This window comes from Myxocyprinus asiaticus, chromosome 33 (genome assembly GCF_019703515.2).
Source record: "Myxocyprinus asiaticus isolate MX2 ecotype Aquarium Trade chromosome 33, UBuf_Myxa_2, whole genome shotgun sequence".
Classification (NCBI taxonomy): Eukaryota; Metazoa; Chordata; class Actinopteri; order Cypriniformes; family Catostomidae; genus Myxocyprinus; species Myxocyprinus asiaticus.
This window is the reverse complement of record NC_059376.1, coordinates 25,911,686-25,938,084: the sequence shown is the minus strand read 5'-3', so window position 1 is coordinate 25,938,084 and position 26,399 is coordinate 25,911,686. Positions and strand designations below refer to the sequence as shown.

Here is a 26,399-nt window from a genome sequence, read left to right as displayed (position 1 = left end):
TTCAAATTAAAAATACTTTTATTGTTACAAGAATAATTATACACTTTAGTAAGAAAATCCAAAATAAATGTGCATAATATAGAAGCCACATATCAATATGTATAAGCCTATACGAGTATGACACAATAACCACCAGTTTCAACTGATACAGACAGTGACAGTAAGGTACAGATATAGTCAGGGTGGTTAAAGGCCCTCTCAACCATTTTCAGATTGCTGAAATGAAGAATGGAATGGTATATATATATATTATTATAAAATCCATAAGAAAACAGTTTTTTCTCCTCCTTCTGTCATTACATTAAACAACAAACATGATCAAATAAAATAGTTTTTTTCTTACTATGTTATTTACCTGGGAAAGAACAGATTTTTTTACTGAAATCCTAAATGGAAATTGTATCTTTGTGATAATACAGCCAGAGCTGAATTATTCAGACATACAAATATTAATTATAAAACCAAAATTATAAACAGGGTTCTTAAATATTATTAAAACTAACAACAAAACCGTAATAATGAACACTGTAGATCAGTGTTGTTTAGACCAAATTCTAAAACGCTCTTTGAATATTAGTTCAGATTAATCTAGGTCTGTTGATCAGAAATGTTATGATGGATTTCTGAGAAATGTACAGCAGAATGTTATACTGATGTAAGCCTAACGCAGTACCGAACTGCTAATACATTTGGCACAACATAACAATAGAATAACCAAAATCTTTCAAAAGGAATGACAGAATGGTTTATGGCTTCTAACAGATTGCAGCTAGCTGTTTGAATGGTTTCATCAGTCGGCTTTGGTTCCTCTTTCACCAGTCACTAACAACTACATTACTATTTTTCACTCTTTAACATCTAGTATTCAAACTACTTTTCAGTGGAACAGTAACTTACAATTTTAAAGGAAAAACATGAACATGGCTGCACTGTAAGAGTGGACGATAGGGAGACAAATATTCATACATGTACTGTTTGAATTTCCACAGAACTAGTGAGCAAACAAGAACGTTACCAGTGACTCTGAACATTTAGCCAGCATGTATTACAGATTGTCATGAAAAAATGTAAGTATCTGATACACGTAGAATACAAGGGAGACAAGATTGTAGACAAAATAAAAATGTCACTTTTCACAAGACCCCTTTCCATACAAAACTAAAATTTAAAATTTTCATTACATGAAAATATAGATTTGTTTTACACATAGCATCTGTTTCCTCAGCCACAGTGTACTGCCATATACATTAGTTTCTCAATTACATGACCAATTACAGGCTTGTGAATGATTCCTTTATGGGTATCCATTAGAAATGTTTCCCTCATTTTTAGATCACAGTAAACTTTGTTGGTGAAATCTATTAGTATTTCTTTTAAACTACAAAAAAATGGGAAAAAATATGTCAGATTCCATTCAAACATATTTGACATTTCCTTCTTTTCAATATTGGAACACATGTACTGGCTCTTTATAATTGCCATGCCTGTTTCTCTATCAAATAATGACTTGATTCTAACAACAAAACACTGTTGCTTTCACCTAATTTCACTGTGCTTGTGGTGCTGTGAAAGGCTTGGAATATTGGCCATACAATGATAAATATTTGCAAGCCAGAACTTGATTTAGTTTAGCCATGCTGGAAGTTTACACTTAACAGAGTTGAGGAGTTGATTTTAACTCATCCCTCTGATTTAACATTTCCTTGTTTAGCACACAAGGAGGCACAGATTGCAGAGGTCCAGAATTCTTTCAAATTTACATAATTCTCACTGCAATTTTGACTATATAGATGAGTTTGTGAGCTTGTGTGTGCCACATTTAACGTCAAAGGAAAATGACATCACAGTGACCATCCAAAAATACAGTATAGAAACACTCTTAACAAACACCATTACAATCATCACCACACATGCACATACACCCAGCTCTAACTCTCCATCTCTCTCACCTCTTAGAAAAAAATACAGACTATTTTAAGTTCTAATTATTTCATGTATCTGTGAGAGCATGTCTGAACCGGATGTACACCAATGCTTTGTGCTTTCATGTTCAAATAGACACCGTGCAAATTTAATTAGTAACGGTACAGTGAAAGCATGTCCTGTTTACACAGGAAATTATGTCTGACACTAGTGCTATTGCCACTGATATGAAAGCAAAGGATTGGATATGGCATACAATTTATTAAAAACCCTTTAAAACTCCAAATTGCCTTTTAAAGCGTTAAAATGAAATCTCAGCAACCCACTGCGCTTTAACGTTGACGCGAACAAGACACGAGTGATTTGAAACAAGCCATTCAAGCTAAAATGAGACTGACACAGAACAATGATGTAAGAACTACAGTACATGTACAGTACATGTACAGTACATATAAAAACATGCGATTGAAACAGATTTGAACAAATCCAATCCAGTGTACTGACATCAATGTCTGGCTTCACATTCAAAATGAGCCAGAGAGAGAGAGGGAGCAAGATAAAAGAAGCAAAAAAAAAATGTTTTTTTTTTTTTTTTTTTTTTTTTAACAATGATGGATGTGTTAGATCCAGTTATGAGCACAAACTACACAGGTATCCCTCTCACAGGAAGATGAATCTGCATGGTTATCGAAGCATTTCACAGCCTTGCATAGTATCTATGGTTAGGGGGCTCTTTGATGAACCGAAAGACAGACGTGGTAAGTTGAGGCTGTTGAGGTGTGTGTGGTTATTTGAAGGCTGACTTCAGCTCTTTAAAAGCAGCTTGTCTGTGTTTCTTCTCCTCCGCCTGCCGTTTCTTCTCCTCCTGCTCCTGACGGATTTCCGCCTCAAACCGGTTTGATTCATTAATGGCTTGCACCTGTCACAAAAGGAAATATTCTAGGTAATTCTAAATGGAGCTTCATTATCAGTGGCAATGCAACCTATTATTAAAGGAAATATTTTATTTTTATTTTTAATAAGTAATTCTTACAATTAGTGTACTATTCTTAAAGGGATATTCAAAAAGTTCTGTTAACATTTACTCACCATCATGTTATTTCAAACCCATATTACTTTCTTTGGTGGAACACAAAAAGAGATCAGGCAGAATGTTAACCAGAGCAGCATCAATAATTGCAAAAAAAATAAAAATCCTCCTCGTGTTCCATGGAAGAAAGAAAGTCATATGGGTTTGGAACAATATGAGGGTGAAAAAAATCATGACACTTTATAACAGAGAGATTTCTTTATACTTCAAGAGGTTTAAAAATAATTAAATGAAATGTAATAAATAAATACATTTAATAATTAATAATTAAAAATAATGAAACTGCTGTTGTAGCAAAAACGAAGGAGTTATTTCACAAAGAAGTGGTATAAAACCCACAAATTGAAATGGAAATGGAATAATTCTTTACTTTAGCCTCAAAGAATGACTTGGCTCCCTTCACTCCCTCAGTTGACACATCAATCTCTGACAGGCGTGCCAAGACATGAAGCCCACTGTCCTCAGCCAACTCTCCTGCGGCTGCTTTTCTGAAGATAAGAAGGAACTATAGAAAGAAAGAAAAGAAAGAAAAGAAAGAATAGAGGTGGTAAAGGGAGGGAAAAAAACTTCCTGTGAAAATTGCAACTCTTCATAGTGTGTCTAGTCATAGTTTATGTAATGATGTAAGACTGACAGAGAATCACAATATTAGTAAACCATTACTGGGAAATACAGTAAAATCTGCAATAAATTGAAGTAACATACTGCAAACACATTGGCATGACTGTAAAGTTGACTTTTTAAAATGGCACTACATTTTACAACAGTTTTTGGACACACGGGAGGCATTTACCTCTCTGAAGCTGAGTTTGCCATCTAAGTCCTCGTCTACTTCTTTGATCATGTTCTTCAGCCCCAGGTGAGTCTGTGGTGCTCCGAGCTTCTCCATCATCAGCTTCAGCTCCATCAGATCGATGAAGTTATCTTTCTCTGAATCATACCTGCATACACACAAGCAGCCAAATTATTAAATGGGACATGTCATGGAAAACAGGATTTCTGCATGCTCTTTTGAAACAAAAGAGTATGATATACTATGTAGACAATACCCTTAAAGGGAAAGTTCACCCCAAAATGAAAATTCTCTCATCATTTACTCATTCTCATGCCATCCCAGATGTGTATGACTTTCTTTTTTACACTGAATACAAAGATTTTTAGAAGAATATCTCAGCTCTGTTGGTCCTCACAACGCAAGTGAATGTTGGCCAGAACTCATAAGGTCCAAAAAGTACATAAAGGCAGCATAAACGTAATTCATACAACTCCAGTGTTTTAATCCATATCTTCAGAAGTGGTGTTATAGGTGGGGGTAAGAAACAGATCAATATTCAGGTCACCACTCACTTGCATTGTGAAGACCAACAGAGCTGAGATATTCTTCTATATAATCTTCATTTGTGTTCTGCAGAAGAAAGAAAGTCATACACATCTGGGATGGCATGGTAAATGATGAGAGAATTTTCATTTTTTGGGTGAACTATTCCTTCAAGGACAAGTTTATTTTTACTAAGCTCCCTGAAAAAGTGTCTTCCACCTCCCTTGTAATAATGAGTCACTGACCATAAAATTCTCACCTTAAGCACACCATTGTGTATAAGCTCACAGTAATTGTAAGCATACTGCCTAGTGCCAAGAAAGACAAATAACTTTTTTTCTGAGGACTTCTGTAAAGCTTTTTTTATAGAAGGTGTGATTCATAGCACAGCCATTCAGGAATGAGTCAAAGGTGACCTACCTACAGTGCATCCGGAAAGTATTCACAGCACTTCACTTTTTCCACATTTTTTTATGTTACAGCCTTATTCCAAAATGGATTAAATTCATTATTTTCCTCAAAATTCTACAAACAATACCCCATAATGACAACGTGAAAGAAGTTTGTTTGAAATCTTTGCAAATTTATTAAAAATAAAAAACGAAAAAAATCACATGTACATAAGTATTCACAGCCTTTGCCATGACACTCAAAATTGAGCTCAGGTGCATCCTGTTTCCACTGATCATCCTTGAGATGTTTCTACAACTTGACTGGAGTCCAACTGTGGTAAATTCAGTTAATTGGACATGATTTGGAAAGGCACACACCTGTCTATATAAGGTCCCACAGTTTACAGTGCATGTCAGAGCACAAACCAAGCCATGAAGTCCAAGGAATTGTCTGTAGACCTCCGAGACAGGATTGTATCGAGGCACAGATCTGGGGAAGGGTACAGAAAAATGTCTGCAGCATTGAAGGTCCCAATGAACACAGTGGCCTCCATCATCCGTAAATGGAAGAAGTTTGGAACCACCAGGACTCTTCCTAGAGCCGCCTGGCCAAACTGAGCGATCGGGGGAGAAGGGCCTTAGTCAGGGAGGTGACCAAGAACCCGACAGTCACTCTGACAGAGCTCCAGCGTTTCTCTGTGGAAAGAGGAGAACCTTCCAGAAGAACAACCATCTCTGCAGCACTCCAACAATCAGGCCTGTATGATAGAGTGGCCAGACGAAAGCCACTCCTCAGTAAAAGGCACATGACAGCCCGCCTGGAGTTTGCCAAAAGGCACCTGAAGGACTCTCAGACCATAAGAAACAAAGATTGAACTCTTTGGCCTGAATGGCAAGCATCATGTCTGGAAGAAACCAGGCACCGCTCATCACCTGGCCAATACCATCCCTACAGTGAAGCATGGTGGTGGCAGCATCATGCTGTGGGGATGTTTTTCAGCGGCAGGAACTGGGAGACTAGTCAGGATCGAGGGAAAGATAAATGCAGCAATGTACAGGGACATCCTTGATGAAAACCTGCTCCAGAGCACTCTGGACCTCAGACTGGGGCGAAGGTTCATCTTCCAACAGGACAACGACCCTAAGCACACAGCCAAGATAACAAAGGAGTGGCTCCGGGACAACTCTGTGAATGTCCTTGAGTGGCCCAGCCAGAGCCCAGACTTGAACCCGATTGAACATCTCTGGAGAGATCAGAAAATGGCTGTGCACCGACGCTCCCATCCAACCTGATGGAGCTTGAGAGGTCCTGCAAAGAAGAATGGGAGAAACTGCCCAAAAATCGGTGTGCCAAGCTTGTAGCATCATACTCAAACAGACTCAAACAGACTGTAATTGGTGCCAAAGGTGCTTCAACAAAGTATTGAGCAAAGGCTGTGAATACTTATGTACATGTGATTTTTTTCGTTTTTTATTTTTAATACATTTGCAAAGATTTCAAACAAACTTCTTTCACATTGTCATTATGGGGTATTGTTTGTAGAATTTTGAGGAAAATAATGAATTTAATTTATTTTTGAATAAGGCTGTAACATAACAAAATGTGGAAAAAGTGAAGCGCTGTGAATACTTTCCGGATGCACTGTACATCCACATCATCAGTCAGGGTAGGAGCTCAATGTGAAGTGTTCATTAACAGTTACTCATTTATTATACCTGACACTGAAATCATTTTAATGCTCAACTCTCCTGCATTTTTTTTTTTTAAGAGTTTATGTGCGACTGGTAATTTATTGAGTTAATAGCAATCCCAGACACCTGTGTACATCTGGCAGCATTACAATTTGTGAAATTTAAACATGAAATCTGTAGCCTAAACACAAGTCTGAAGTTATATAAAGGTTTAAAGCATTTCAGTCATTTTCCTTACACACAGGGAAGAAAATTCATGCAAAAGGACGTTGATCTTATATCTCTCTCACATGCATACTTCCTGTTGGTACAGCAGAGATGTGGCCATTTAATGGTTCAGAACGTGATAACTCAGGTCAGGCTGATTATATCTGCCTCCCTCTCTTTTAATTATTCTGAGACAGGCATCTGAAAAAGGGTGCCAAGTGTGAAAAGAAACAAACTAAAAAAGACACAAAAGATATACAATTTCAGGGCAGGGCCGCCAACTAAATTGTGAAAGGGACACTGTATATGCAGAAAGACTGGGAAGCAGAAAATTGTCTGCATTAGACAAGAGCTCCTTCACTAGATCAAGTAAGAATTCTGTCTTTGTTTGTCAATGTATATTTAAGAAGAAAACTGTGTGAGGGGGTGTAGTTGTGCAAGCAATGGGCCAGTAGGAAGGACCAGACACTGCCTTCTTAATCATTATGTATGTGACCACTTCCTCACATACATGTAGCCCAAAGAGGGGTTATGCTGCTATGGCAACAGGGTGATTTTATTTAAAGTAGAGGCCAGGGTACTTCTGATGAGGCTCGTCAACTAGAATATTCTTCCTTCAGTTCTCACTTCCTTCTTGTCCTTCTGTTTCTTCTCTTATCCTTCTTCCTTGAGGAACTAAGGACAGTTCTATACTTGCCAGTTCCAAGTTACAGAAATTATGATGCTGATTTTCTTATCTGATTTCCTTATCCTGTATATGGTAATTTGATAACACCAAAGTCCCTTTAAGGCAAATCAGGTCACTCAGCAACCATGTCTGGGCAGCTATTTCCTGTGAGTGCATCTCAATCAGCTCCCCAGTTCAGTCATCAGGGCACTGAGCAGGGAGTCGATCATTTCTAGGGGTGTCTCAATCACCAAATCGTTCCAGTGCAGTGAAACGTATGCTGCCTAAATATTCCCAGAATGCACTGTAAAAACCAGGCTCTGGCTATTTTAACTGTAAGGTGCAACTTTAATTCCCACAGCAGTCATATTCCAGGGTTCAATACAAGTTAAGCTCAATTGACAGCATTTGTGGCATAATATTACTTACCACAATAAATAATTTCAACTCGTCCCTCCTTTTCTTTCAACAAAGCAAAAATCTGTTTATAGTGAGGCACTTACAATGGGAGTGAATGGGGGCCAATTTGAACGTTAAAATACTCACTTTTTCAAAAGTAAAGCCACAAAAGATATGCATGTAAACATGATAAAATCACTTACAAACCTTTTCTGTGTAAAGTTATAGCCAATTTTACAACTTCATTACCATGACGATGTACAGTAAAAACCCTAACATTTTTGTAAAAATGACCATTTAAACAACTTTACAGCTCAAATAATACACAAGTTGTAACAGAAGAATTAATGCAAGTGCTTTTATAAAATTATAAGCTTCATATTTCTTTGGTTAAACCTTCTAAAAATTGAGCACATTCACTTCCATTGTAAGTACCTCACATAACCTCAATTTATTTATTTAAAGAAAAGGTGGAACGAGTCAGAATACATTTTTGTGGTAATCAACATTATGCCACAAATGCTGTCGATTGAGCTTAACTTGTATTAAACCCAGAACATTCCTTAAATTATTGCTTCTTCTTTATCTTTTCTTTTTTAATGAGGGTCAAAATGATTTTTTTCTGGTAATCAACACTATGCCACAAATGCTGTCAATTGAGCTTAAGTTGTATTGCCCCAGGAATATTCACTTAAGCGTTACAATTTCTTCCATTCATAACTATTCCCACTGACCCATCTCATCCTGTCTCTGGTAACACTGTCTACTAGCACAAAAAGAACCATCTTCCCCAACCTACAAAGACATTAGGATACAAAATGTTCAACTGATCAAAACCTCTGTCCTGTTTCAAGGGAATTTCACAGATTGTGAATAGATCCATATCGCTATAAACAACAAGGCGGAAACCAGCAACACTTTTCTCAGACACTTCAGCAGTATTCTTAACCCAAGTTTCTTAACGTATTTTGGCTATTACCAAATTCAGCTGACAAAATCATGTGTTACCATCTATATGGCAATACAGAGAGCATGTGCTGCCCAAGAAAGTTAAATTCAGAACTTTTCTCCTCTCTGAGTTTGTCACAAAGTGTAACTTGAGGAAGATAAAAAAAATAAAAATAAAAAATAAAAAAATAAAAAAAATATTTTGCCCAAATAAGTCAAGTTGAACATAGAACACTTCAAGTTAAGTCACAGATGATTGAGGAAGCAAAGGCAATCAGCACTTCCTTATAACCAAGGACAAAGTTATATTGTTAAAGCCTGACATTTAAAACATAGCGCTGATTCAGACTTCCTTTGGCCTTAACAAGGTTTGACTCATCTGATCGTACTTGCTGATAAATGCGTTTGAAACCATATGAATTCACTTGCTATTTTTTAGAAAGCAATCAAGTTTGATGAATAATTATAAAAGAAGTCATAAGAAGGAATGTAGGGTGGTTTCCTTTCAGTTGCTGGCTGTAGAGAGAGCCAAAATAACATTTCTTAAAACCACTGAGAGTACGAAAACTGGAACAGGCTTTCATAGACTTGCACCCTTTTTATAGCTGTGGTATATGGTGAGAAGGCCTTCACAAGTTTAAGTTTAGGATTTTTGTTTATCTGTGTTCTTTGCATTAAAAAGTCTTCCCATTACAATGTAATCCAACTTTGCACTTTCAAGAGCTCTTGCAATGCTTAACCATGCAAGTTTGAACAAGAATGAAAGTCGAGGAATGTCAAAGTTTTTCTTCTCTTTAAGGGTAAATGTTTAAACATGTAGCACAGGGGTTCTCAATGTGGGCGTTCAAAGGATGCCAGGGGGCGCTGAGAGCAAATAAGTAGAGAGGGGGGTGTTAGGTACAAATGGGTGGTGTTTATCAGTCATAATAATCAAATCTATAGCCAAGTTCCTATTTGCATTAAAATGTTTATCTAAGGGCGTATTGAGTGACACCAGTCAGGCTTCCTAAGCAACCAATTGGCCCGGTTGCTAGGGTGGGTAGAGTCACATTGGGTTAACCTCCTCATGGTCGCCATAATGTGGTTCTCACTCTCGATGGGGCGTGTGGTAAGTTGTGCATGGATGCCGCGGAGAATAGCATGAAGCCTCCACATGCGCTAGGTCAGGTTTGTTCTCACATTCATGACATGTAAGCCTGCTGAATTTATTAACAAAACTTTAAAATTATGCAATGCATTGAAGTTTCATTGAGCAAATTAAGCAAATAACACAAATATTAAGTTTTTTTGTTTTTAGTTATTTTCTTTTTTTTTGGTACAGAGTCTCCGCTTTCAAATTATGTAACATGGCTGGGGTAAGGGAATGAAGTAGGGGGGTGTTCATCAAAAAAGGGTTGAGAACCACTGATGTAGTACATGTCTGCTTATTGCTGCGCACCCTGACTAATTTTCTGTTTCAAACAAATAATTTTTTTCATACAGTGTAGCATGCCTCATAAGCAGGATACATTCAGCACATTCAGGAGCAGTCAGTTTTTATGACTTGCAAATGTAAACATTTGGTTTTCTGTGATGGTTATCTAGATGGTTAGTAGATACATTTTCTCAAAAATGTTAAGACTTATGATGGTTTGGGAAGCATCAATAAGAATGTACTGAAAATTAAAAACCAATCATTAATGTTTTCCATTGTGAGCCATTGTTTTTCATCAAAAGTGTGTCATGAAGTTGAATTATAGCAGTATAATTTCCAACTATTATTTTTGTAAAGAGAACTTAACATTTAATGAAAAATATCAATATTTTCCATGGAAAAGTTGAAAAATCCTTAGTTTTGCCCTGTGAGAAACAGAAAATTAGAGCAACAGAGAACAAGAAACAGGAAATACACAATGGTCATGTGAGTTATTCAATCTGCACTGAACCCAGAAAAAATTAAAAAAACAAAATTCTGCTTCTTCTTGGGATCATTTCAAAATTCCTTTCCAAAATTAATTTACAAACCATTTGTTAACTTATCGACACGTTAATATCTACAAATGTTTATATCTTTAAACATCTAGATGACTAAAACTCTCTGAAGGTTTGTGGTATGGCTGAATGCAACTGAGGTTAAAGGGGGCTCCTAATTTAAGGAAAAAAACTGATGAATTTAGTAAAGGAAAAATGTGAAACTATTAAAGGAATAGTTCACCCAAAAATGATAATTCTCTTGTCAATTACTCACCCTTATGCCGACTCAAACTCATACGACTTTGTTCTGCGGTACACAAACAAAGACATTTTGATGGAGATATGAGGTGATTTTGTCCATACAATGTCAATGGGGTCCAACATGTACAAGCTCCAAAAAAAGACGTAAGGCAGCATAAAGTTAATCTATACAACGAGTGGTTTAATCCATGTCTTCTGAAGAAATCTGATTGGTTTTAGGTGAGAAACAGACCAAAATATAACTTGTATGGAAAAAACACCTAATTTCTCTATCAAAACATCTTCATTTGGGTTTCTCAGAAGAAAATCTGCTAATTGTGAGTAAATGATAACTGAAATGCCATTTTTGGGAGAAAATGAAAATTCGGGGAATTCAGGAATTCAGGGAATTTTGGGAATTCAGTTAAATGAACTCAATTTATTTGAGTTCAAGATGGCGCCGAGTATGGCTGCTGCGTTGCGAGCTCCGACACAACATAGTAGTGTTTTGTTTGTTTTGTTCACAATTCTTATGTTTTTTGTCTTGGATGTTGACTGCCTTATTGTCTACAACAGACAAACACTTTTGGACATTGGTTCAGCAATTTCACACCGTAAACCGGAGTTCAAATTCCTCAACGCCAACCCGCTGTTTACAAACACGCAAGCGGAGCCCTTTGTCTGGGCAGTCCGGATGTGGAAACGCAAAAGGAAAAGGGGAAACAGAGCCGGTGTTCTCATCAGAGTAAGACGCCGCGCAAATCGACCCCCGCTACTAAACATTTAATCATTGATTGAAGAGTCTCGTCGGTATCTAGCGCCCTCTGCTGAATGGGTTTTAACTCGTGTTGCCACTTTTGTCCCTTGTCATGTTCATGTCATTACAGTAAAGTGCAAACAGTTCCCTGCAGCTCAAAACCAGGACAGTCTCTGGATAACAAGCTCTGCGAGCTGAAAGCGCGGATCTCTTTCCAACGAGAGACGAGGGACTGCTGCATTATCTGCCTTCCGGAAACTTGGATGTCTGCGGAGATTCCAGACTCAGCCATTGAACCCACGGGGTTCTCCGTGCACCGAGCGGACAGAGCGAAAGACCTCTCAGGTAAAAGCAGAGGTGGTGGTGTATGTTTTATGATCAACAAATCCTGGTGTGATCAGAGGAACGTACATTCTATCAAGTCTTTCTGCTCTCCTGATCTGGAATTTCTCATGCTTCTGTGTCGACCATTCTGGCTACCGAGGGAATTCACAGCGGTCATTATCACAGCTGTGTACATTCCCCCACAAGCCGACACAGACCGGGCACTCAAGGAACTGTATGGGAGTATAAGTGAGCAGGAAACCGCGCACCCTGAGGCCGCGTTCATTGTGACCGGGGACTTTAATAAAGCCAGTTTAAAATCAGTCGCACCAAAATACCACCAGCACATTAGTTTCAACACACGAGGGGACCGGGTTTTGGACCATTGCTACTCTCCCTTCCGGGATGGCTACAAATCCCTCCCCCGCCCACCATTTGGCAAATCGGATCACTCTTCCATTCTGCTTCTGCCTGCTTACAGGCAGAAACTGAAACAGGAAGCACCCACTCTCAGAACGATCCAGTGCTGGTCGGACCAATCAGACTCTACGCTACAGGACTGGCGTAGCGTAGCGTCCGTGATCACATGGACTGGGAGATGTTCCGGTCCGCCTCTGATGACGACATCGAGCTTTACGCTGATAGCGTAATGTGTTTCATCAAAAAGTGCGTGGAGGACGTGGTTCCGACCTGAACAATACGGATCTATCCGAACCAGAAACCATGGATAAATAACGATGTTCACGCGGCACTTAATGTGCGGACCTCCGCTTTTATTTCCGGGAACACGGAGGAGCATAAACAAGCCAGTTGTGGTCAGAACAGCAAAACACTAGTACAGGAGCAAGATTGAAGGACAGTTTAACACCACCAACTCTAGAAGCATGTGGCAGGGAATTAACATCATCATGGACTTTAAAGGGAATAAAAACTCCGCCATGAACACCGCTGCCTCTCTCCCGGATGAGCTAAATACTTTTTATGCTCGTTTTGAGGGAAATAACACCGCCCTCACGGAGAGAGCTCTCGCGGCCGAAGCTACAGAGGTTAGTTCACTCTCCGTCTCTGTAGCAGATGTAACCCGATCCTTCCGACGGGTGAATATCCGCAAAGCCGCGGGCCCAGACGGCATTCCGGGCCATGTCATCAGAGCGTGCGTGAACCAGCTGGCTGGTGTTTTTACGGACATTTTCAACCTTTCCCTCTCTTTGTCTGTAGTCCCCACATGCTTTAATCCACCATTGTGCCTGTTCCAAAGCAATCAAAAATAACTTGCTTAAATGACTGGTGTCCTGTTGCTCTGACCCCCATCATCAGCAAATGCTTTGAGAGACTAATCAGAGATTACATCTGCTCTGTGCTGCCTCTCTCTCTTGACCCATTGCAGTTTGCTTACCGCAACAACCGCTCCACTGATGATGCCATTGCATCTACAATACACACTGCTCTCTCCCACCTGGAAAAAAGAACACTTATGTGAGAATGCTGTTTGTAGACAACAGCTCAGCATTCAACACCATAGTGCCCTCCAAGCTAGATGAGAAACTCCGGGCTCTGGGCTTAAACAGCTCGCTGTGCAGCTGGATCCTGGACTTCCTGTCAAGCAGATGCCAGGTGGTTAGAATAGGCAGCAACATCTCCTCATCACTAACCCTCAACACTGGAGCCCCACAGGGCTGTGTTCTCAGCCCACTACTGTATTCCCTTTACACACATGACTGTGTGGCAACACATAGCTCCAATGCCATCATTAAGTTTGCTGATGACACGACGGTGGTAGGTCTGATCACTGACAATGTTGAAGCAGCCTACAGAGAGGAGGTGCACACTCTGACACACTGGTGTCAGGAGCACAACCTCTCCCTCAACGTCAGTAAAAAAAAGGAGCTTGTGGTGGACTTCAGAAGAAAGGATAGAGAACACAGTCCCATCACCATCAATGGAGCACCAGTGGAGAGAGTCAGCAGCTTCAAGTTCCTGGGTGTCCACATCACTGAGGAACTCACATGGTCCATCCACACTGAAGTCGTTGTGAAGAAGGCTCATCAGCGCCTCTTCTTCCTGAGACGGCTGAGGAAGTTTGGAATGAACCGCCACATCCTCACATGGTTCTACACCTGCACTGTAGAGAGCATCCTGACTGACTGCATCTCCGCCTGGTATGGCAATAGCACCGCCCACAACCGCAAAGCACTGCAAAGGGAGGTGCGAACTGCCAGACACATCATCGGAGGTGAGCTTCCCTCCCTCCAGGAAATATGTACAAGGCGGTGTGTGAAAAAAGCTCGGAGGATCATCAGAGACTCCAGCCACCCGAGCCATGGGCTGTTCTCACTGCTACCATCAGGTAGATGGTATCGCAGCATCAGGACCCGCATCAGCCGTCACCATGACAGCTTCTTCCCCCAAGCAATCAGACTTTTGAACTCTTGATCTCCCACGATCAAAATACATCAGCACTGCACTTTATTACTCTACTCTTATATCTCACACCGGACTGTCATAAATGATATTATTATTATATTATATTCTCTCTTGACAACTGACTATCAACCGACAGCCTGAATGTCAATACAGTACAATACTGTACATTCTATATATACTACTATATATACATTTTATATATTTTTATTTTTTATTTTTATTGAATGTGTATCTATATATTGTGTTGTGTGTAATTATGTGTATATCAGACGTTTAAATTGTGCTGTGTTAATCTGATGTTATTGTAAATTGGTATATGTCTCATCACTGTCACGACTGCTATGTTGATCGGAACTGCACCCAAGAATTTCACACACCATTGCACTTGTGTATATGGCTGTGTGACAATAAAGTGATTTGATTTGATTTTTTTTTTTTAAATGACAACTGAATTGTCATTTTTGGGAGAACTATAATGCTCACGTCTAAATACTGCGGCTTAAATTTATGCAGGCAGTTACTTAACCAACCATTGGAGCAAAATGGATTGTGCATTGTGGACTTTGTAAGCAATCATTTGTCAGAATGTGAGTCATGTAAAAGGATTTGGGATTAGGTAACTGCCTGAATTTACTGAAATGCAGCTTGACGCTAAAATTGTGTTGCTGCTAGCCTTAATAAGCATAATTTGTCTAAACAACAATACAGCTTTAATGCATGACTATAGCTACTGCCAAGGTAATCACAGAAGTGTCTGGTTAAATTTAAAGGAATGATGCCTTGGAGCTTAAGTCTAGCAGCAGTATTCTAGACAGCAGTTCAAGGTGGTCTGAAGGTGTCAGCATTGTATTTTCAGGTATGTCAGCATGTTATGGAGAAAATCAAAAGAAACTTTATACTACACTTCTACGCAAGAGAAGTGACCAATCAGACACCCGGATGTTTTTTATTCCACACCACCCCCCCACCCCCCTCACTCCCTCCCTTTCTCTCACTCTGCCAATCTTCTAAATCCCAGGTCGCCAAGCAACAGCTAACTGGAGAAGTCATGGGAAATCCCTCTGCCTCTCACAAAAACACACACACACAACAATTCTGAGCACATATTTTATGACGGTATGCAAACGTAACAGGCATGATCAGTCAGAAACACACAAAGTGTGCGTGGTCTGTGTGTGTTTGAGCATTTCACATCAAGCAGACATCTGTGTAGGGTGTGTGATGACATCATTCATGCTCAATTTGATTTCTAGAGCCCAGCAATGACGTTGAAGAATGGCCCAGAGAGAGACACAGCAGCAAGCCTCCACATATGAATAAATGAAATTAAATTGAGGTCAATTCCATTGGAGAATTCCAGCTTTAAACAACTCCATGTGACACTCCTTGAATCTACAGCACTACAGCAAAGTAAATTATATTTGACCACAATTGTGAATTTGCAGTCTGAATTTAATGTGATGAGATAAAAATATCTAGCAATAATACCAAGACAACATGTCTTTCTGTTGCTTCGTCTTTACTAACTGACCACAAAAACAAACATACAGCAAAACCAGTGCAGTTTGATTCACAACGAATGACTCTTAAGGGCCAGTTCTTTTAATAAATTGCCCAAAAAGACGCACAAACTGAAAATTGTTATTTCTGTTTGAATCAGTCTAACAAATCCTTCACTGAAAGAACTCACTGAATTGGTCAGAGCGGTTACTGTTTTAATATACTAACTAACATACTGATTCGCAAAATACTTAATACATCTTTTTTAATGATCTTTAAATTAATTCCTCAAAAAGACTCATAAACTCACAAGTTCTCGGTTTGACGAATACTTCACTGAATGCACTAATTGAATCTGTAAGAATGGACACTGAATTAACATTTGATTTTTTATCACTTACTGAACCACAAAACGCTGTTGGAAACACAGATATTACAGGCATTAAAACAAGATTATCCAATGAAAGGAAAACCATTCAAAAAGGCAATAATATACAATACAGCTGCTATGCACTGACCACCTGGCTTGAATCATGGATCATAAGAGCAGGAGAGCCAAAATCCTGTCAAATTCAAGTTTATTTCACATCTAACAGAACCACTTAAAAGCGTGGTTCTTTTCTGAAATGTGATCAGCTAGCCTTTATGAGAGACTTATTTGGCAAAGAAGCCAGGCCAAGTGTTACCCATTTTCCTGACTTATAACATATAAGTTACATGCATTCCTGAAGAAGAAGAAGAAAAAAAAAGAAAAGAAAAAAACAGATCACAAGATTACTGTCAGAGAACAAACAGTTAATTTGAGTAGAAACTATGTTTTCAAGGCACTCTGTTTTTTGCTATGAAGAATCTGACAGCTTTCTTGTTCATATTTCTCTAGAAAATGACCCTACCACTAGTGATGTTACATATGACACTGAAGCTTCAAAGCGTGTTTCGAGTACGCAATGCAATTTTCAGTGAAGTCCTGTATGGGAGCATGTATAGTTTTCAGAGAATCACATGATCTAAGAAAAACGAAGCCTCACTTTTCTTCCAGTCACGTGCACGCTTCACTTTACGTGTCGGAATGTTCAAATCCAGACCTCTACTCTATGGGTTTATGGAAGTTTAAGTCTTTACAAGTATTTACAAATGTATTTAAAATTACAGTTGAAGTCATAAGTTTACATACACCTAAGCCAAATACATTTAAACTCAGTTTTTCACAAGTCCTCAAATTTAATTGTTAAAAACATTCCCTGTCTTAGGTCAGTTAGGATCACTACTTTATTTTAAGAATGTGAAATGTCAGGATAATAGTAGAGAGAATGATTTATTTCAGCTTTTATTTCTTTCATCACATTCCCAGTGGGTAAGAAGTTTACATACACTTTCTTTTATTTGGTAGCATTGCCTTTAAATTGTTTAACTTGGGTCAAACGTATTGGGTAGTCTTCCACAAGCTTCTCACAATAAGTTGATGGAATTTTCTCCCATTCCTCCAGACAGAACTGGTGTAACTGAGTCAGGTTTGTAGGCCTCCTTTCTTGCACACGTTTTTTCAGTTCTGCCAACAAATTTTCTATCGGATTGAGGTCAGGGCTTTGTGGTGGCCACTCCAATACCTTGACTTTGTTGTCCTTAAGCCATTTTGCCACAACTTTGGAGGTTTGCTTTGGGTCATTGTCCATTTGGAAGACCCATTTGCGACAGAGCTTTAACTTTATGGCTGATGTCTTGAGATGTTGCTTCAGAATATCCACATAATTTTCCTTCCTCATGAAGTATTTTTTGAAGTGCACCAGTCCCTCCTGCAACAAAGCACACCCCCCCCAACATGATGCTGCCACCCCCATGCTTCACGGTTGGGATAATATTCTTCGGCTTGTACGCCTCACCCCTTTTCCCTCAAACATAACAATGGTAATTATGGCCAAAAAGTTCAATTTTTGTTTCATCAGACCAGAGGTAATTTCCCCAAAAAGTAATATCTTTGTCCCCATGTGCATCATATTGTGATATAGTCAATTAAAAATGATCTGTCTGTAAACAATTGTTTCAATTAAAAGTGAAACAATCTGTCTGCAAAAAATAGTTGGCGAAGAGATTGTATTCTGAAGCACAAATAAAGATATGTTACAGTGACCCCAAAAAGTATTTGGAGGCTTAAACCACAAACAACAATGTATGAATATTATTGCATATATAACAAAATATCAAAGTGGCATCAGAAAAAAAAAAAAATTATGCAAGAACTTTTCTCAGAACAAACTTTTTTTCGTGGCCATTTTTACAATTGTTTTAACCAACTGGTCATAAGGTCATTTTCAGTGGATGTATGAAGTCATGGACATGTTCACCCACTATCAATTGATATGACAACCAGAAAAAGTTTTATTTCTAAACACAATATATTGCGTTTTATTATTTAAAACTTTATTAAACTACTTGTTGTGAAACTTTTTGCTTGAAAAGTGAGTTTTTTCCATCTTTAAAATAAATGTCACTTGGTTTGATATTTTAATAACAAATGCATTCACATATTTAAGTGTGACTTAAGTGTTAAGTGTTTTGTGGCAGCTGAAAATGCTTGAAGATTTATGACAGGATGGATCCATCATTAATTACCCAGTCTATTGGAGGACAGTTGATTATTAACCAAAACTGTATGCATTCCTAGACGGTGATGAGTCTGTCTTAGTTTTGAGTTCTGCATGTTAACACTGGTTAACATATAGGCCTAGTACTTTATTAACTGCACTGGAAAACTCGATCCCTGTTTTTATTTTGACAAGAGAAATTAAAAACCAAACTGACAATGGTTTTTTGTTTGGTTTTCATATTAATTTTCATATTATGAAAAAAAAAAGACAATTAAAGTTCTTGTATAGAATGTACTCCTGTAAGCTTGCAATTATATTTAGAGATAACTTGAGTGTTACAATCACTCAGAAAATCTGCATTAGAAGATTTGTTTGGTGGTCAAGTGATATTTTAATCCCAAATTATACCAAACAAAAATATATTAGTAAAAAAATTGTAGAGTAGACAGTAAAGTTAACAAAGAGTTTGTTGAATCAAATAATATGCTTAATTCTAGAGTTTGCAGGATTCAATGCAATTGTGCTGCGTACACCAACAGCAATGAATTCTGCCACTGCAGCTGATGATAGCAATCTGCTGGGATTATAGACCAGGTGACTAACCATCAGTGCTTAAGCAGAATCCTTCAAGGATCAGCCAACGGCCACAGAATCCCACAGAGGTTATTTTTAGTGAGTAGGAAGTGCAAAGCATGAAAATGAAATGTCACAAACAGAAAGAAAAGGGAGGAGTGGCCTGGCAGAGAGTGGAGAGGGGTGCTGGTAAAAGAGGAAAACTTCCTGAAGGAGTGCTGAGGTTACATATGGCCTTTCTGGAAACATAACAGCCAAGCATCTATACTTCCTACTGCCTATTTGAGTCATTGTGAGTGTGATAACTGCGTGTGATTGCTGTGTAGGTGTGGGAGTGTGTGTCAGAGTAAACCTAACACCTTCACAATTTTAGTCTGCTACTGAACAAAAGACCTTGCGTTCTAGGCCTCTATCTTTTGTATTGTATTCCTATTAAATTTCTTGTTTCTTTCTCTTTTACAGGAAAGCAAAACTAAAACAAAAACAACCAACCAAGAACTTGAATAAAAGGAATCAAATAGAAGTGAATTTCACCTGCTAATAGCATTGATTATTTGCATGCGATATCTACATTGTTTTAGCACACGATTCACCAAAGAAATGTATGCAAATCACGTAACGGCGCAAACATGCCGAAAAAATCTGTGATGAACTCAATTTGCACAGCACAATTCCCGATCTCGCTGCATGTATGGACATATGCCTCACTAAAACACTCTTCTACATCATTTGATTATCATTTTAAGAAATAGTACCACCAACATCACTCAAACTGTACATAAATATCCTTTTTTTTTTTTTTTTTTTTTTTTTTTTATATACAATTCTGTTTACCACCTACTTTCCACAGGCGGCAATAGCACAATGCTAATGACTTGCACTGACTTTTGCTACTAAGGCGCATTCTAGAATCAGCCTCATTTGCACAGAAAGGAGGCATTTTTGCACTGAAAAGAATGACAGTGACTTCAAGTTCATGTTGGACTGGTGGTAGTTAGTGAATAGAACATGTTAAAGTGATGCAAATGTTTTGTACATTGGCCTCTCAAAGACAAGGAAGAAGCAAAATTCACATTAATAAATTCTCACTTAAAGAGACAACGTGTATGTATAAATTGGCTTCCTTTCCTCTCTTGACTTCGTCTTATCCTGTTAGGTCACTGTGTCAGTTAGATTTGGCAGTGTGCAGTCTTAGGAGCTTTCTTGGATGAATTCATTGGAATAGAGGGCTGCTTTTTCTTTCAATGCATTTATATTATAACAGAAGCCAATGCTTCTATATTATAATAGAAGCACAACAACATCCTGTAATCCAAACTGAACTGAATATATCTGCGCTAAAGGGCTCTTTAAACACACAGGATAATCAGAGATGAGGAAATGGGTGATTTAGAGAATAAAGCACATCATTCTGCTCTCTGTGGAGAGAAATATATAACCATTTAAGGACATAGCAAATATGAGAGCTAGAGAGCACTGTGCCCATTACGTTCTGCTATAATACATTTACTACAATGATCTTATGATTACTCCGATGACAAAGCAGTCGGCAACATTTTTCGAACAGACAACTCACAAGGGTTAAAAACTAACTCCTGTGCCTCTGTGCTCTACAGATATGCTATGCCTTATGTCTAAACATTCCTTAACATGTCCGATGTTATCTTTGGTAGGAAATATTGCCCAAGGAAAGGTGTAAGAATGAGGATATAGAAAAAGAGGGCAGGCAGAGAGAGGAAGAAACTAAACTTCTGCTTTCTTCATTACTGGAGGCGACTAAGCAGGAACGCTCCTTACAGGACTAAAGCCCCTCACTCATATGTAGGCGCAGCATGGGTGCAGCACGCATAATCACATTACATTATCAGAGACTACCTGAGTATTAATGATGAGCAGGGGTAACCATGGTCGAGTTAATTTAAAGCTACAGTACTTAAAGGATCTGAGTTTGACTGTTACGGATTTTAACTGCTGGTGAAGTTGAACTGGTCTGATATCATATTGATGTCATAAATGTGTAAGGGATCATGTACAGTCAGCACAGTGGGTGATCAGTTCTTGTATCACCCTGAAGGGGTTTATTTTGCTATAAAGACAAGATGACAGTACATTATCCTTCTTATATGCACAGTTTCTTGACAAATAAACAAATAAATGTATGTGAAACTTTGATTTGAGTTTGAATTTATTTTATAATGTGAGGAAAAATTAGAACAGATATTTAGACAATTGTTTGCCCGGAAAAACTGTTAATTACACAGTTAAGCTGACATTATTCAAAAATATTTGACAGCAGAATTCTATGATTGACCAATAAGAATTAAGTATTTCAAAAAGCTGTGTAATAATTAAGACTAGTGTACACATTCACATAATGGCATGTAGAAGTGGAACAGATGGTGGTTTACTGGTTATGGCAAGTACTCAAACATATCCATTTTTAGCCAGGTGTCACTTTGTGTTATTCTGTACATCTGATATAAATGAAAAAATTTTCTTGGTAAGGCACAATTATATGCAATACTCTAAAACATGTTCTGACTGGAATAAATTCCTCACATGAATAATCCTCAATGCTAAACCTGCGGTCAGTACCATCTCCTCAAATTCAATCTGACTGTAGCTGCAGGCTAAGGCAGGGTTACTTATGTTCTATGAATTTATTATGTGTTGGTAGCTTAAAGGTAAATAACTGAGCTGCGAACACAAAAGTTTCAGGTCTAATTGCAAAAAAGGGTGTTCAAATAAAATGGATAATTACGGATATTAAAATCCTATTTCATCACCATTGTACTCTTGAACAAAGCAGGTGCCCCCTGGACTGTTCGTACCGTGCTTTGCATTGGAAAGTGTCAGTTAAATAGAAACAGCTAACCTTGAACAACAGAATATTTATGCATTACAATCAATTACCACAGATATGTAAAATATCTGGGCTAGGTCCTTTTATTGCGATAAAAATAGAAAATATGCAAATTGTTACTGATAACAACCGTACCATAAAAAAAATTCCCAATAACATTATCCTGCACATATGAGTTTAAACACTGTCCCTGTACCAGTAGTTTTGAATCCCTTTAAAGAGTGGCCTGAGGGTTAGAAAAAGCCTGCATTCCTCTTATCAGTTAGACTCTGGCCAGCCTGTGACTGTTACGCAGTTCTCTTTCTCTCTCCCTGTGTTTTCCCTGCCTCCCTCTTGGCATTAAAGAGTACAACATTTATAGCTGAAGCATTTGAATGTTCATTGTGTTTCTTTACTGTACACATACGTGATGCACAGCTTTATCTAAGAATTTCAGTATTGGGAATTATCAATATCCAGAGATATTATGATTGCACAACTTTATACAGGCATATAAAGCTTTCCTGACCTGCCTCCCCACCGCTCATGCCTCATATTTTTCTCTTTATCTATGTTCAAGGCCTCAGGCAACGACACAGAACAGCCATTATCAGGCAGGAAAGTAGTAAATCAATTGAAACAGCGCACGATCCTTTGTTTCCATAAACCCGTACAGAGCTAAACGACATGGAGAAACAACCAAACATAGCCTAAACATGAAAATTACGTCTGTCGAGACATTTCTGCAAAATAGTATTTTGTGGTTTCTTACAGATATCGCAACAGTTCTGAGGTGAAATGTTCACTGTGTGGTGCTAAAAGAGAGTAACATTTTCTTCCAAAAAGATACGATTTTGAAGGTTAATGCTCTGTTGACATTTAAATCAACAATACCAACCTCTCTGCCCTAAACCTTGAACCTAAACCTAACCGATAGTGTCATGAAAAGCAAATGTGAAAAGAAAAACACAATTGCTGAAGCAACCACATCATTTTGTGGTGCTTCTATGACACTTTCAGTCAAATGCTTTGCAGAACTCGTATCCTGGTTGCAAATGCAGCGCTCAATCATAGGGGTCGGCAACCTTTTTGACATGGAGTGCCATTTTTTATTTTCCTGGTCAATGGCTGTGCCAACGCCATTGTGAAGTGAAGCGCTGCCGCTCGTGATGCGCGAATGGCTTGCATGCACTGCACGAGTCTGTTGGGTAAACTGCAGCCTCATCACATTTTAACTTTTTGTTTAGCCTCCCATTCAGCTCATGAAAACACGCTGCATGATCATGAGGAAAGATTACATCAAGATGTAGATTGGAATGCAGGTGCAGAATTTATATAAATAAAATAGTCTACTCCTCTCGCCGTTGCTGGCGTGCCAGTGATTACCCCGCTATAGGTTGCCGACCACTGCTCTATCAGTTGAGCTACCGCGCAATTTGATCACAGTTAAACAAGCCTGTAAATGTAGTTGATTATGTAATGCAAACGTTAAAATGTATCGCCTAACAAGTAATGAGTTATAGTAATAGTGTTTAGATTAGGGATGTGCATGAGTAATTGAGTATTCGTTCTGCACCAGCTACTCAAGTATTAAAAACTACTCGAATATCACAAAATTATTTTCCTTCATGCATTTGACTAGGGCGCTGTAGATGTGTGTCATTGAGGTGCTTTTGATAGCAACTGTTTTGTCAATATTTTGATTCTTATTTAATTCTACTCTATTTGTATTCAGTTCTTGTAGGAGTCATGCAAACCAACGGACGAAGGAAGCTGATAAGACCAGTATGTGTATGTGTTCTAAATCTCTGAACACCGGCAGAGTGCATTTTATAAAAAGCAAACTTTCACCACTTGTTTTTCTGAATAATAACATGTCAGATTACACACATTTGATAGCCTCACACTCAGACTCAGAGTTTATGTATGTGCATTACCCTCATGCCATCAGTATTGGTTTACATGCTCTGGGGAGTGCAAATGCTTTTTACTGTTATTTTTAAATCGTTTTTGTTTTCCATTTTTATTAATGTGTGTGTATATATATATATATATATATATATATATATATATATATATATATATATATTATTTTATTTTATTTTATTTATTTTTTCAGAAAAGCATAGTTTGTTATGGTTATCTTATTTTTAATGTTTTTGGTAACATTTGTGAACTTATTTTTTGTGGGTTGGAGAGCACTCAACTACAAAGTAACTTGAAAATGCCCATCCCTAGTTTAGATGTCATAAGACAGCATTTAGTGAGGAACAGGGCCAAAACCATTTTGCAAAGGTTTAGGTCTAGTGACGTGGTTCGATGAGACCATGTTGACAAAACGGCTTAGTGACTTGCACCGACACAGTTAAACACAACAAAACCCTTTAATCATGAAATGATTAATCTCATAAGGGAATGGGGCATGAAATACTAATTTTTAACTTCTGAAATAACCACAGCACCACATCAAAATGCAATAATGAGCTTTGCTTTCTCTGTGACAAAGAAAGCCAAGCACACTTCACACACTCTTTTCTGTCACGTCTTATTCAGCCCCTCCAATGCCAAGGGCAATGCCATCAGAGAGACTGAGTTAAACTAGTGTAATATCGCTGGCGGGCAAGGTCTCTGAACTGAAAGTGGCTTTTGTGGCTGTATGTAGAACTAAACTTAGAGATGCTACAGACATACTGGAAAAGATGACACTTCAACATTAGGCTACACATTATAATTTAGCGGAAGAAAAGTTGTGCAAAATGCAAGCATTGTCTGAAGCCTTTATCTGCTTCTGCAACACCCATGTGGTTATCTAGTGTTAACAACACAATTGCAATGGACTATTTTTATTTTGCTGACAATTAAACTGCTGTTTTGCAGTTAACAGAAGTTGAACAGCCACAGAACCAATTGTTCTCAGATTCTTGACAATATGGGTTTAAAATTCATTCAAATTCTAAAAGCAGCTGTTAAAAAAATCACATTTTTGTTAAATTAAATTAATCTGTGACAGTAGGGAAAAAAGCTATACTGGCCAACTAATCTAGATCAAAGAATTTATCCAATGCAAATGGTCCCTCACACAGATTTGGGCAGCCAGTTTTGGTCAATTCACAACAAAGGGAACTTTGTTTGGCTGATAGCAGAAATGGGAAGAGGAACCCATCATTTCCTCAGTTGAGCTAGTTTCTAAACCAGCCCCCTTCCCACAACGCTCAGGCCTGTATGAAACCGACCCAGTCGTGGCCCTGGCCTGTCCACTCCACTGCAGAGAGCACGGGGGGAAGAGGGCAGTCTCACTTATAATCAGTGTGGGTGTGTGTGGGCAGCCAGGTGGCAACAGAACAGTCATACTGTGCAGTCTAGACTGCACAACATGTCTATCAGTTAAAAACACAATACATCATAGAAACCTGACCATGACTTTAGGAACTTTCAGCTCACAGTTCAAAGTACTGCATATATGACTCTGAGTATTCATTGTGGATTAAAAGATACAAGCCTGGGTGGGGCTGTGGTTATGGTCCTTTCTTAGATGTGTGAAAAAGGCTTGTGGTTTAGCCAAGGTACTTCACAACTGAGTTAAACAGTTGTGTCTTTCTTTTGTATCACAGATTATATCACAAAAAAAAAAAAAAAACAGTTCCTGTTTATTCAATTCAATGTGACAGAAATGTATTAAGAGTATTAGATCTTCTGAAATGCATTTTAAATAAACAATGTTTATGCATTTTAATAGTATTAATTCTATGGCATTTTAAACTAAACAGGGGAGAATTCCCAGACAGTGCAACAACAGATTTGATGGTTTGAGGGAATAAAGTGGCAGACAGACAGACAGATATGGTTCTAGCTCAGCTTGAACATGCTGTCAAATTGATGTGTGGTGTGAGGTCTCCAGAGGTTAAGCTGACCTGCACCTCCTCATCTCTTACATCTGCTCCAGCAGCAGCACTGTGGATAACAGCAGGTATCTGCGCTACTTACTGTTTGAACATCTTCTCCATGTCTTTGATCTGTTTCCTCGAGAACTCCTTGAACTCGGTGTATGGGTTGGACACCTTCATGCTGGGCTGCTGGTGTTCACCAACACCCTCGTTCAGCTCCCCGCGCCGCTGCAGTTTCGCTCCCAGCTCCGAATCCGCGCTGGCCGTGGCCGCTTTCTCGTGCGCTCCGTTCTCGTGAGCCCCGTCCAAATTCACCGGCTCGTGCGCGCCATCCTCGATCTGCAGCCGACGGTTCAGCTTCGATGAAAGCTCGTCCGTTGCCATTTTTTAAATTTTTTAAATTTTAAATTTTTATTTTGATTAATTACTATCTACTGGGCAAATACCGTGGAAAAAACACGCAGAGTGCTGCAAAGCGCGCTGTCCATATAAGGTTCAGTGCGTAAAATCCAGATTCAGATAACCATGCGGTTAAATAGGTGTTAGAATGCAAATCATCGAATTTATTGCTCGGTGAAGGTATACACGTCTGTAAGCCGAGCTGTTCAAACTGACAGCGCTCGTGCGTGTGTAATGACAACTCCGTGATCGCTGACGGTGAAATAAGCTCGTGCTTATGCA

The 26,399-nt window shown here is 38.6% G+C and overlaps 1 protein-coding gene across 1 annotated transcript; it reads right to left on the bottom strand.

Annotated features, from left to right (window-relative positions):
- Positions 1-26,397, bottom strand: LOC127424234 (EF-hand domain-containing protein D2-like). Its single transcript, XM_051669229.1, has 4 exons — positions 25,819-26,397; positions 3,807-3,954; positions 3,384-3,518; positions 1-2,842 (listed from the first exon to the last, which is right to left on the bottom strand). Exons 1-4 carry the CDS (start codon positions 26,100-26,102, stop codon positions 2,711-2,713), a joined length of 699 nt encoding a protein of 232 aa, XP_051525189.1. The 5' UTR covers positions 26,103-26,397; the 3' UTR covers positions 1-2,710.
- Positions 26,398-26,399: the final 2 nt, after the last annotated feature.

Bases quoted from the DNA above. Each gene is read 5' to 3' on its own strand.
- LOC127424234 (XM_051669229.1), bottom strand. From the start codon at position 26,102: ATGGCAACGGACGAGCTTTCATCGAAGCTGAACCGTCGGCTGCAGATC. The intron at 3,955-25,818 runs GTAAGTAGCGCA...GTGTGTATGCAG, and splicing joins ATGGAGAAGATGTTCAAACA to GTATGATTCAGAGAAAGATA. The intron at 2,843-3,383 runs GTAAAGAATTAT...CTTTTGTGACAG, and splicing joins AGTCATTCTTTGAGGCTAAA to GTGCAAGCCATTAATGAATC.